General features: G+C 50.4%; 1 protein-coding gene across 6 annotated transcripts in view; it reads right to left on the bottom strand.

The window, feature by feature from the left end:
- TNS3 (tensin 3) overlaps nucleotides 1-12,608 on the bottom strand; it is a 307,112-nt gene that overhangs the window by 86,913 nt on the left and 207,591 nt on the right. For all 6 annotated transcript variants that reach the window (XM_023226391.1, XM_023226392.1, XM_023226394.3 and 3 more), the window contains one exon: nucleotides 2,051-3,307. In XM_023226391.1, the coding sequence (XP_023082159.1) occupies nucleotides 2,051-3,307 (1,257 nt within the window). The remainder of the gene's footprint in view (nucleotides 1-2,050; nucleotides 3,308-12,608) is intronic.

Here is a 12,608-nt window from a genome sequence, read left to right on the forward strand (position 1 = left end):
GTCCAATAATCTACTCACGGGGGACTCTCCAGGCTCCTTCAAACTCCCAGCTGAGGACATACAAAGACGGAGTTACTCAGGCAGCCTGGAATGACAGCTGTTTGCTCAGTCACACCCCTAGTAAGTGAGAGGTGGATGTGGACGAGCCTTTCTTCACACCGTCCCTGGGCCAGGCACTGGGATAGGGTTTCCTTCTCACAGATGGAGTGAAGAGAAATTCACAGAGACACTGCCTTTTACACACGTGCGTCACTCAGGCAGCCCACGGCACACTCAGACCTGAAGCCAGGACCAACATCCGCAGAGTGTGAGGTCCTTCCCCCAGACCACCCCAGACCTGAGTTGGGACTGCAGTCCTCACCTGTGTGACTCCAAAGAGGATGGAGACACTGAGTCCACACCGCAGGGCACTGACATTTGCTCTACTACGGTGGTGCCATGTGAACCTAGGCAGGCCGTGTAACCTACTGATATCTCCGTCAACACGACTATAAGGCAGGGACTGGTGCCTGCAGCCAGGGTGCTTAGGAGAATGACATGGGCCAGCCCACCTAAACCAAGAACCACGCGGGCATAAGTGGTAGCATCTCTCATCAGTGTTACCAGCACATGGTGGGAATCACATGCACGGTGTCACATCGCCATATTCTCCCTGGTCCTTTACCTCTCTGGTCTTCACTTTTAGAGGTAAGTCCCTCTAAGGAGCCAGCGGCCCCCATTTGCCAACACATCCCAACGTGCCAATGTGGGAGGCCCTGGCACCATATGGATGCCACACTCTCTGGCCCAAGGTTATCCTTGGGTCCTGGTCCCTGCATATCACTGCCAGGGCTCCCAGAACACAGCTCTGTCTCTCCACCTCCTGTAGCCTCCCAGCGGCCCCCAGGCATAGCCGCTACAGCCTGGCTGCCCTCCCCTGGTGTGCACCTCTGTGCAGGAGCTTCCAGACCACATGATCTCACCACACAGTCCCCTACTGAGATAACCCTGCTCCATTTCAGTGCCCTTCTCTGCCTGCTGAGTGTCTTCCCTGGCCGACATGACCACCTCCAGCTCTCTGGTCCCCTCAGCTTTCATGACTTCCCAACAGAAAGAACCTGGTCCCAACAGGCAACTTGCCCCATTACATAGATGCAGCTTGAAGATAGTGCTACTATAACCCAGGCAGAGGTCACTGCCTGTCCACCACTCCCAGCCCTGGCTCTTCCCAGGCCTCAAAGCTAGGCAGAAAGGCCCTGTGCTGGTTTCTAAACCACCAGCCTCAGGGGAAAAGGACATGTACAGTCTTGGCCTCTCTGCGGTTAGCATGACCCCCACCTGGTTTTGGGGCATCCCCAGGAGGCCCCTGCACCTGGCCCCATGGCTCTGGGTCCCACCACAGCTCTCAGTCCCCTCACCCATGAGCCTGCTCCCCCAAGCCCCTCCCATCACTAAGCTGCTCCCCGTGGTAGAACCCCTTGTGGACCCCAAGCCTCCACCCAGCCACTGCCTTCCATAACCAGTCCCCCCACACCACCATGGCCAACTCTGACACGTGTATTTGTAATCAGAACATTTTATACCACGACTGCTTAAACACTTCCTGTGACAAAGCTGTCTGAGGGCTCAGCAGTCCTCTTCCTCCCCAACCTTCAGCCCCATTGAAGTAGCTGGCATTTTTCCACAAAGCCCTGATCTATACCACAAGGACAGAAGTAAGCATGCTTCCTTCGTAAATCCACTAACATTCATGAAGGGAGAACGGTTTCACTGTGAAGCCCACTCTGCAATGAAGGCATGACCGGCCCTTTCCAGCGGAGTGCATGCTGCCCCTGCCCCTGCACTGACGTTAACAGCAGGTCTTCTGCCTGGTTCTCCCACCCTCCAAATCTCCTACCAAGGGACCACACCAGCATGACAGCATTTGGATCCTAGGCCAAAATTCACGAGAGTTGAAACTGCAAGGGAAATGTCCCTCCCTTGTGGGTTTTGCCAAAAGCGAACCTACTAGGCTGATTTCTCATCACACATTAGCCTCCCGTGGAGCACCTCCCATGGAGCCCCAGCTCACCTTGCCGCCCAGGGGTCCTGTTGGGGCCCTCTCCTGTGTCAGGCAGCCTGCTGCTTGCCCGGAGCCCGCCTCCCACGCTGTCCGGAGACACAGAGCCATTGGCCTGGCTACTGAGGGCATTCATGTGGGTAGGGATGGGTTCGAAGGTGGGATCCAGCTCCAGGATCAGCCTGTTGAGCTGTTCGATGGACTGGTCGATGTCCAGGGTGGGCGAGCCAGGGGAGGGGCCTGTGCTCAGCTCTGGGCCAGCTCCATTCACAACCTGGTCGCCTGGAAACCTGGGTTTGAACGCTTTGCTGGGAGAGGGCTGCTGTGTGTCAGAGGGGTGTGGCCCACTGCCTACACCCCTCTGGACAGCCACCCTACTGCTGGTCCCTCGGGTGGGGGTGAGTGGGACTCTGGGCTGGGCCTGGACAAGGCCGGGATTGTCTGCAGGGCCGCGGCTCACCAGCCGGGCCTCCCCATTGGGGGCGAAGCTGTACTGGTGAGCGACAACCATCTGCTGCTGGCGCACCCAGGTCTGTGTGGAGTAGCTGCTCTGCCCGTAGGCTTGCATCTGGGAGGACACTGAGGGCTTTCTCAGCACGGGCTGGGGCTGCTTGGGTTCTCGAGTCCCGAAAGTCCGCTCCCGCTCATAGGGGCCGTCCATGCCAAGGCCCAGGTCCGGAACAAGGGTGCCCTGCGGATCTTCACCAACGTTGCTGCCAAAACCGTCAGATAGGAGTGAGTTCTGGCTGCTCTTGTGGCAGGTGAAGGGACCCAGGTGGGCCGACTGCGGCCCTTCCGAGGAGGACAGGGTCCCAAGGCTGTCCACACTGTGCAGGTCGTGGTGGGGCATCTCGTCATCCAGAATGTCCGTCTCCCGGTCCTTCAGAGCAGCGTCTCCATTCACATGAACCTGGGCCGGCACCACGTGGCGGGTCCCACTGTACTTGCTTCGAGCATCAGTCATTTCCTTGAGGGAGCTTCCAGGATCCTCCAGGCCAAAGCCACTGAGCAGCTGGTCCAACTCGGCCTTCTCCTGGGCGCTCAGGCCCCTCCTGGTTCCTGGAGCTAGGCGCTCTTCCGTCTTATCAGTCCTGGCAGAGGCTGTAGAGTGGCCGGAGTCACTGCTGACAGACAAGGTGTGGTCACTGTGGTCTGGGCTGTTGGTGGTCGGGACGGCCTGGGGGCCACCTGGGATGCCAGGATCCGAGGAGCTTTTTTTCCTCACCTTCGCATAAAGGCTGCCATCGACAGGGCCCTGCGTGTGTAGCACTGCGGGGAAGAAAACCAGAGAGAGGCTTTCAGTCCGGGATGAAAGTAAGCCTCCCACCCTCAGAATGAGTGTGTGCATTTGTCTAAACAAATAAATGGATTCAAAATATGATTTACAATAAACAGGGACAAAGATCCCTCTAAGATCACAAAGTTCTATATATACTCTGGAGGATGCCAATGAAAAGGCATTCAAATAAACATTTCAGGTACTTGAATCATTTCTACCTTTCCATGCAGAACAAATTGTCATTCTGAACTCTGGGAATCTTCACCTTTTGAATCATCTTGCCTTTGGGGCTCATTGTTAATTTCATCATGACTGTGAACGTTGAGGCCAGCTCGGCTCATAAATCCCCAAGAATGAACTGTTCATCTTAGACAAAGAAGAGCTTCCGTTCATAGACCTGTCTAACATTTGTTGAGCATCGGCTAGGTGCTGGGTAGCAAATTCCTATTAAATTGAATGTCTTGGTGAAACCTGTATCTACTAAAAATACAAAAATTAGCCGGGTATGGTGGTGCATGCCTGTAGTCTCAGCTACTCAGGAGGCTGAGGCAGGAGAATTGCTTGAACCTGGGAGGCAGAGGTTGCAGTGAGCAGTGATCGCGCCACTGCACTCCAGCCTGGGCAAGAGAGCAAGACTCCGTCTCCAAAAAAAAAGGAAAAAAAACTGAATGTCTGCTCAAATGTCAATATGAAATTCAATGAAAAGAGAAAGTGCAGGAATTGGTTTGGGTCTTCCTGCTTGGCACAGCAAGTTTGGGCCAAGTAGGTGCCTGCTGAAAGTCTCAGGATCATAGACACTTGAGGCTGACCTGTATGCGCTGATTTCCATACATGGAATGTCAAGAAAATAAAACTTTGAACTAAAGTGTGGGCAGGAAGGGCTGAAGCATCGGCTGCTATTATTAATCATGGCCATGACTCTGGCATTCTGGGACTCCCGAGCCTCAATGTGCTGACTGGCCAATTGCCGCGATCACACACATCGGGTCCTTGCCAAGAGCCTCCTAAAATAAGCTGGAGTTTGTAGTCAGCACATGCCGCACCCCATGGGCCTCCCCCACCTTCTACTTTCTCAACTGTGAAACTGCAAGCATTCCACAGCCAGGGAGCTGCTGGTGGTGGGAAGCCCACGCTGCGTGGGCACCTGGAATTTGAGAGACGTGAGCCACTACCTAACAGCAGTCACTGAGCCTGGCCCAGGAGCCCTCTGGAGGGACCTGCCCTGAGCATGTGCCTCATAGCCCCGGGCTCCAGGCTGATGCACCACCATGGTCAGCAGCTGCTGGCTTTTTTGAAAACACTGGGACAACGTGTTAGGACAGAGTCCCGAGAGGTACTGGGGTGTGGTGCTGAAAACACGCCCACGTCAGGCTTTCTTCTTGTTTCAACCGTGCCCAAGGGAAAGCATGCAGAGAAGCAGGGAGTGGGGAGAGTGGATACAGGGGTATGGGCCCATCTGCAGTGGCCGTGACTTCCATCCTAAAGTCAAGCCTAGGGAAGGGAGGGTCTGGGAATAGAAATGCTACACAAAATGCTGAAAATAAACCAAGTCTTCGAGGCAGGGAAAGTGATGACAGGACATATGCCATGGGATTAATTCAAGGTAACAGCCTCAGTAACAGCTGCTGTTTTCTGAGTACCTTTTATTGACAGGGCAGGAGCATCGTGCATTTTCTCTAATTTTCACAGTATAACCTATTTTCTTGTTTATCTATAAGGAACTGAGGATCAAAGAGAATAAATAATTTGCCCAAGGTCAGGCAGCTGCTAGGAGGGGGAGGTGGGCCTAGAACCCAGGTGCACTGGCCCTGACGCCTGTGTGCTCCTGCTGGCCCACTGCCCACCTGCTAGAGAGCACCAGGAGGGCACACACCTGGAGGCTCTGTCAGTGGCCCTGCCCACAAAGAGGTGGCACTGGACTCACATTGCTCTGACCAGGGATTAGCGAGTGACCAGGCTTCAGACCAGGCAGAGACTAAAACACCTATTTCGCCCAGCTCTGTGCAAATTAAACAAAGGAGACACCTGGAAAGACTGGCCTAAATTATAAGGCACGTGCAAATATCACCTCTACAATTTCAAAAATGAAAAATGCAATGCATTTATTAATGCAATCACTAGGCAATTGTGAAGTAGAGTGGTCCCTTGAAGAAGCTCTGGCATCAGATGGACACTGGTTCAAATCCCAGCTCTATCCTGAGTCTACCCTTAGGGTTCTACCAACTGGTGCATTCACCTTGACCTTCAGCTTCCTGGCTATAAAATGAGGGTGTGGGTAGATGGTTCTATGAAAAGGTTGACCTGAGAATTAAACGGCATAGCACACGGGTGAGTGTCTTTATAGGCCCTGAGTAAACATCAATTTAATTTGATTTCTGTTTAGACTTCCTGTTACCAGGAAAATTTAACAAATGTAAGACCTGGTAAATCCTTCTTGCTGTTTTCAGAGCGTGAGAAGGAGGTGCTGATAAACAGCTTCTGCTCCGTGAAAATGACAAAGACTACTCCTCCTCCCCACGATGGAGGGTGCTATATGGCCATCAACCAAGTCCCTCCCACGCCTGGCTGGCAGCCAGGACACACACTGCAGGGCCACGCAGCCCGGGGCATGAGCCTACCCACTACGGTCACAGATTTCATGCTGCTAAGTCTATATGACTTCCCACACCCTTCTCCCTAAATCTGAGTTAAAATAAATTGGCACAATAACGTAAAAAAAGAGCCCAAGAATGAGTTGTAAAACAATTCTTCTAATCTGAATTAAAATGCTGTCAAAAAGGGCTTATTCATCAGTCTGAGGTGGAATCCTTCAGCTAGCTCCCTGCCCTGCCTGCTAAGAACAGTACGTGATTAGAAGGCTCCGTACCAAATGGTAAGGCAGAGGATAGTCCCTCTCCTGTGGGAGGGTATGAATAATCCTATTTTATTAGTGGTAGAAATCTTAAAATAATAATAGATGCATTAAAAACAACATTTCCATTACCATTGACTATACATTCCATCTATGTCAGGTCCATTCTGAGCCCTCCAAGCGGAGTCTCATCAAATCCTGACAGCCCAGGTGGTGTTCAACCACCTTCCTATTAATACATGAGAGCACAGCCATGGGACAGAGAGGGTCCAGTCCAGCCCTGTCCAGCGTCAAAGACAAGGCTGGACTCCGGCTAAACTTCCTGCTACACACATATGTAGTTTTCTACATCAGAAAATGCCCAATAAATGTTAAATGTACAAGAAAAGAATATGAAACATTATCAGGTGAATTCCAAGATAGGACTGGTCAATCTTCTGAATCACTCTGTAGCAACACAGATCTTTCTAAAGGTGCAGAGCCCTGGGTAGGCCATCCCAGGAGCTCCACAGACAACCCCCTGCACCTACACTCCAGTGGTCTTCAGGGGGGGCAGGAGAGTCAGCCTCAGGGGGAGGGAAGGAGAAGGGGCCTCTGGAACACACTGTTCCTATCCTGTTTTCTTGTAAAGGGCTATCACTTTGCAAAAGAAAGAACTTGAACTTCAGTTAGACAAAGGAGACGGCTGTTTGCCTTTATCCTTGAAGATGGGATCCCCATTCCACCATTTACTCTGTGTGTGTTCCTGGTCATGACATTCAGGCTGTTCAGTTTCCTGGTTTTACATTTATAAAACAGAATGCTTCCTATCTTTCAATGGAATGAAAGACACAAAGATGCTTTCCATCTTTCTCTCAAAGTTATGAGAACTAGAGAATATGGACATAAAGTACCCAGCTCATAGGCTCCAAGTAAGAGCACTCATAATTACTATGAAAGGCTCTTCCCATAGTGGACAGGGCCTGGCATCCGCCCCCTGGACTCATCTCTTCACTGCCTGCCCTGTTCCCAGCAGTCCACTGCAAGCATGCACCTGCCCCGGGGCTTTGGCTCCTGTCCTTCTCTGCATCTCATCTCCCTCACCTCCTCAACAGGTGCTGCCCTGACCACCCTTTCCTCACTGGGTTGTTATCCAGAGTACATACTTGCATTCAGAAGAACTGCACCTTCACCCACTGGGACTCAGGCTCATTGAGGGCAGGGGGTTGCTTTATTTTGCTCTCCCTTACATTTCTAGCATTAGAGAACAGCTTCTGACACCAGGTGAGTATTGAGTGAGAGGCTAAAAGTTTGAGCTTTTTCACACATGACAAAATCTGGGGAGCTATTTTGGAAAGCTCAGCTGCCTTAGCAGGCAAAGCAAACAAGCAAACAAAGAACCACCACCAACCCAAACCAAACACACACACAGCCCACAAGGATCTGAAGGTAGAAGAGCCGTGCAGCCCTTGGCCACCTGCAGCCCAGGCGTCCCCGCTCTCTGGGCCTTTTCCCAGGCAGCACAGCCAGGTCCACCCATTCGTGAGAGGTAGAAACAGGGCGGCCATCGCTACTGACCTGGCTGGTCTCCAACTGATAATGAACACAACTGGAAAAGTAAATGAAGTCACCCAATTTAAGGGTTCTAAATTCCAAAGAAAACAAAAGTCGTGACCCTAAAGGTTAGCCTATTAGCCCATGAAGCAGGAAGCATGGACCGGATATCCAGGGGACATTTGAACATTATCTGGACACAATGTGCTCGGAACCAGGGGCGCAAAGATTAATGAGACAGAGCCCTGGCAAACAGCAGGTGCAAGCAAATGGCACCATGCTATCTGCCATTTCCAATCTCCTTTATCCTCCTGCCACCTGTGAGGTTGGCGTTTCATTGCTCAAACCCACACAGCTCCAAGTGGCAGGGCTGGGTAAATATCTGTCTTCTGACCTCTGTATCGTCTATCTTCTCACCTATGAAACTGTTGCCTCTACACTGGACGCACAGGAAAGAGCCTCCCTTAAATACCTTCTGCCACTGTTGTGCTTTCTAAGACTCAATGCAAAAGCTGCAGGACAAGAGCAATAAAAAGAGAATCCTGCCTAGAAATGAAACCTAACAGGGGTGTGGAAGCAGGGTCATTGCATGGCTGACTGCCAGTCTTGCCAATGAGAAACCAAACAGGAGCCCACACCCTGTTGTTTGCAGCCCCCAAAGGCGCTGATCGGTCATTAAAGGATACCCTCCTTAACTGATGGCAGAATGCTACTGATAATATGGTTCTGGTTTGGAAAAGTGACATAGAAAGTAATTTTCAGCATCCAGACCAGAGAAATGACATAGCCAACAAAACTCCCATCTGTGGTTCCTGGACATGGGTTGTGGGTGGGGTTCGTGGTGCCCTGACGAACTCCTAGGGGCAGGGAGGGTGAGGAGCCCCTACTAGGTGAGGGAGGCTGCAGGGCTTCAAGTCTCCACTCTGTCTCTGGCACCTGACGTGCTATCAGGGCTGACACTGCTGTGAGGAGGTGGTGGGGTAAGGACAGAATTCTCAAAGGTGGGGTCCTGCCACTCGTCTGCCCCTTCCACCTTTTTATATCCTTAAATAACATATTTTAACATTTTGCTTCCATCTGAAAGGGAGTATGGGGAAGTCTGAATCAACCCTCATTCTGCAAATTTAGAACCTGATCCCAGAGTGGGAGGAAGTAACTCGCAGGGATCCCATAGCTCTTCAGCTGCGGATGCAGGAGGAGAACCTTTCCACATCTCAGTCCAGGATAAATCATCCCATTCGGTGTCCCCTTTCCCTTGCATTGCCACCAGACCCAGCCAACAGCACCAAGGACCTCCCCTCCCGAGGGAGCCTGTCCACTGTCTGGCAACGATTTCCTTGTGGCTGGATCTTAGTTCAAAATCCAACAAACATAAATATGGCCCTGAATGACTTCCGCTGCATGACATACCAGTGAGGCTTATCACCTGAAAAGGACCAGAAGGAAGAAAATACAGAACATACATTCTTGTCTCTTTGGAGGACCTGCAGCAACAGACTTCCTTACCCACCCTCCCTGCAGGGAATCCTTCTCTTTCCACCCCAACCCTGGTACTGAAACGTGGCTTTCCCACAAGGAGGCAAGAGGGTTAAGAGGCACTCAGAAGTATTTCAAAAGTCACTCAAAAAATGGAGAAGACAAAAAAATATATGTGAAAATATCCCTTCCATCCCGGCTGAAAACAGATTAGGCAATGCCCAACTGTGCTCCCCGGCATGCTAACAATCAGCTGGCCAAAGGGACAGTTGACCTCACACTTCAGCACCCTCCATCACCAGTCACTCAGCAACCAAAAATACTCATCACTGATCTGTAATCCACCTAACTGTCCACTGGCCCTGCTTCCAACAGAAAGTTGGTTTGAAGCAAAGGGAAGACAAATCTGATAGATTTATGAAGCGATGCAGAGCCTTTCCTTTTTCTAGGTACTGATGCTAAGAATCCCATATTCTACTTTTTGCGACAGGTGTGCTTAAAAATTAACTTTTCATTTCAAAAGAACTAACAGTATCCTCCCTGAAACTTTTTAGTTTCAAAGGAGAAACTAGAAAATTCTTCTCCATGAAAGTTGGTAGAGTTGACTAAGCATTGCTATGATTGCTAGTCATAAATGGGGACTTAGAAGCAATATTCAGCCTAGTCCTGAGGATGTGCTGGAGAACGGAACAGCCCCCTTGGGGAACTGAGAGGAACAAGAGATGGAAAGGGTGGTGGGCACATTTCACGGCATCTGAATAGACAGATCAACAGAGGCAAGGGAAAGATGGAACGGCGTGTGAGAAGAAAAGCACCCACTGATGCTGAAGCAGCCACCCTCAGGTGAGCCAGGTGAGGCTGCAGGAATTGGCATCTTCATCACCCGACGAACAGAGAGAATTCTGGAAACACCCTTCTCCTACCACTCAGCTGACCACCTAAAGACAAGGCCACTGTGCAAGCTCCTCCCATGCTCCCAGCACACTGTTAGGCCCTAAGGATCCCACTCAATTCCCAAAGCAATCCTGTGAAGCAGGAAATGGGAAGTTCATTTTACAGTTGAGAAATCAGAGGCTGAGAGAGCCTGCACTAACATTAATGATTTTTTTACAAGCTTACCGAATAGAACATTTGAAATTTAAACCAACCTCCTGCCAACTCCAATACCCATTATTTCCATTCCTTAAAAATGATAAAATTCTAATCTTAGTCAATCACTTTTATATTTTACAGATATCTAGATCAAGACACACACACACACACACACACACACACTCACTCATATACACCTCACTCACTCCTCAGAGACTATTAAGCGATTTGTGCTTTCCTCTTTAACTCCTAAAATGATTCATTATGGGGGACAGACCCCTGTGCTGCCACAGCTGCTGTAGTGATGGTCACAGTTTTATGTTCTGTTTCTTCAAGCAAGTGCATTTCTTTTTTTCTTTATTATCATACTTTAAGTTCTAGGGTACATGTGCATAACGTGCAGATTTGTTACATATGTATACTTGTGCCATGTTGGTGTGCTGCACCCATCAACTCGTCAGCACCCATCAACTCATCGTTTACAACAGGTATAACTCCCAATGCAATCCCTCCCCCCTCCCCCTCCCCACGATAGGCCCCGGTGTGTGATGTTCCCCTTCCCGAGTCCAAGTGATCTCATTGTTCAGTTCCCACCTATGAGTGAGAACATGCGGTGTTCGGTTTTCTGTTCTTGTGATAGTTTGCTGAGAATGATGGTTTCCAGCTGCATCCATGTCCCTACAAAGGACACAAACTCATCCCTTTTTATGGCTGCATAGTATTCCATGGTGTATATGTGCCACATTTTCTTAATCCAGTCTGTCACTGATGGACATTTAGGTTGATTCTAAGTCTTTGCTATTGTGAATAGTGCCGCAATAAACATACGTGTGCATGTGTCTTTATAGCAGCATGATTTATAATCCTTTGGGTATACACCCAGCAATGGGATGGCTGGGTCATATGATACTTCTAGTTCTAGATCCTTGAGGAATCGCCAGACTGTTTTCCATAATGGTTGAACTAGTTTACAATCCCACCAACAGTGTAAAAGTGTTCCTATTTCTCCACATCTTCTCCAGCATCTGTTGTTTCCTGACTTAATTAGTGGATCAGGTGCTGCTCCTAGCATGGACTCTTCAGCTCCCCCACACGCCCATGGTACCAGCAGCCCCACTGGGGTCAGGAGCCATGGATATGCCAGAGGTCCTACCTGCGCCTGGACCACCACAGGGGACAGGTAGCTTCTCCAGACACAGCCAGGAACCGTCCTGTCCCTAGGTCGCCCTCAAATGACTCACTTGGGACCTCAAATGACTCACTTGGGACCGCCCAGTTGAATCAATTCACCATCTCCAAACAATCCCAATAAGTGGAGGTTTATTGGAATTACGTCTGCAGCTGCAAGTGCCCATGGTGAGGCTCTGACAAGCACAGCCCAGGGAAAATGCTGAAGACAGAGAGGCTTTGGTTTCAAGAACGAGCACTCATCTGCAGGCAGTCTCCTGGAGGGGTCTCAAGGACTATGTACGACTCCACATAGGTGACATTCTGGGGTGGAGACATTGTGTTTGGACACAAATGGGTGTGGTCGGGGCCAGGAGAAGAGTGGAGGCTGCAAAGGGTGCCAGGGATGGTTTGGGCAATAGAAATATCTGTGTCTTGATAGTGGTGGGAGTGTCATGGCATAATGTTTGTCAAACTCAGACTACTGTATACTAAATAGAGCACATTTTACTGCATGTAAATTGCACCTCAATTAAAACAACCGTTGTGAGATCAAGTCAGAAATGAGACTCACAGCACACTAGGCCCCAACCTGAGGTGGCTCCTCTTGATCTCCTCCCTTCCTCCCCTCTTCCTCCTCTTCCCCCTCCTCCCCTTCCTCCTCCTCCCCTTCCCCCTCCTCCCCTTCCTCCTCCTCCCTCTCCCCCTTGCCCTCCTCTCCCTCTTCAAAGGCCTTCCCTCCTCTTCCTAAATTCCATGAGACAAAGGAAACCCTCTCTCCTTGGGATAACGATCATCGTCCCTTTGCGCCTCACTGTCACATAAAGCATCTTTTGACATTTCCAATGGAGTGATTCATGTGTACACCTTCCCTCCCCTTCTAGACGTGCTGGCATAATCCAGCCTTGAGTCCTGGCTTGATCATAGCTGTGTGACTTTAGATGAATGAATCACTCAGCCTCTCTGTGTCTCACTTTCCTTGTCTGTAGAGAAGCAACCTGGAGAAGGGTGTGTTTGCTGGTAGCAGCTCCCAGAACCACTGGGGTGCAACACGAAAGGCACGGCACACACCAGGCACTGGGCAAACCCTTCTTTCTGTGCTTTCCCTCTCCCTGGTCAAGTGAAGAATTCCCGGAACTCACATGTGATTCACGTGTGGACCCTCTGGGTGC

The sequence above is a fragment of the Piliocolobus tephrosceles genome, chromosome 8 (assembly GCF_002776525.5).
Source record: "Piliocolobus tephrosceles isolate RC106 chromosome 8, ASM277652v3, whole genome shotgun sequence".
Taxonomy (NCBI): domain Eukaryota; kingdom Metazoa; phylum Chordata; class Mammalia; order Primates; family Cercopithecidae; genus Piliocolobus; species Piliocolobus tephrosceles.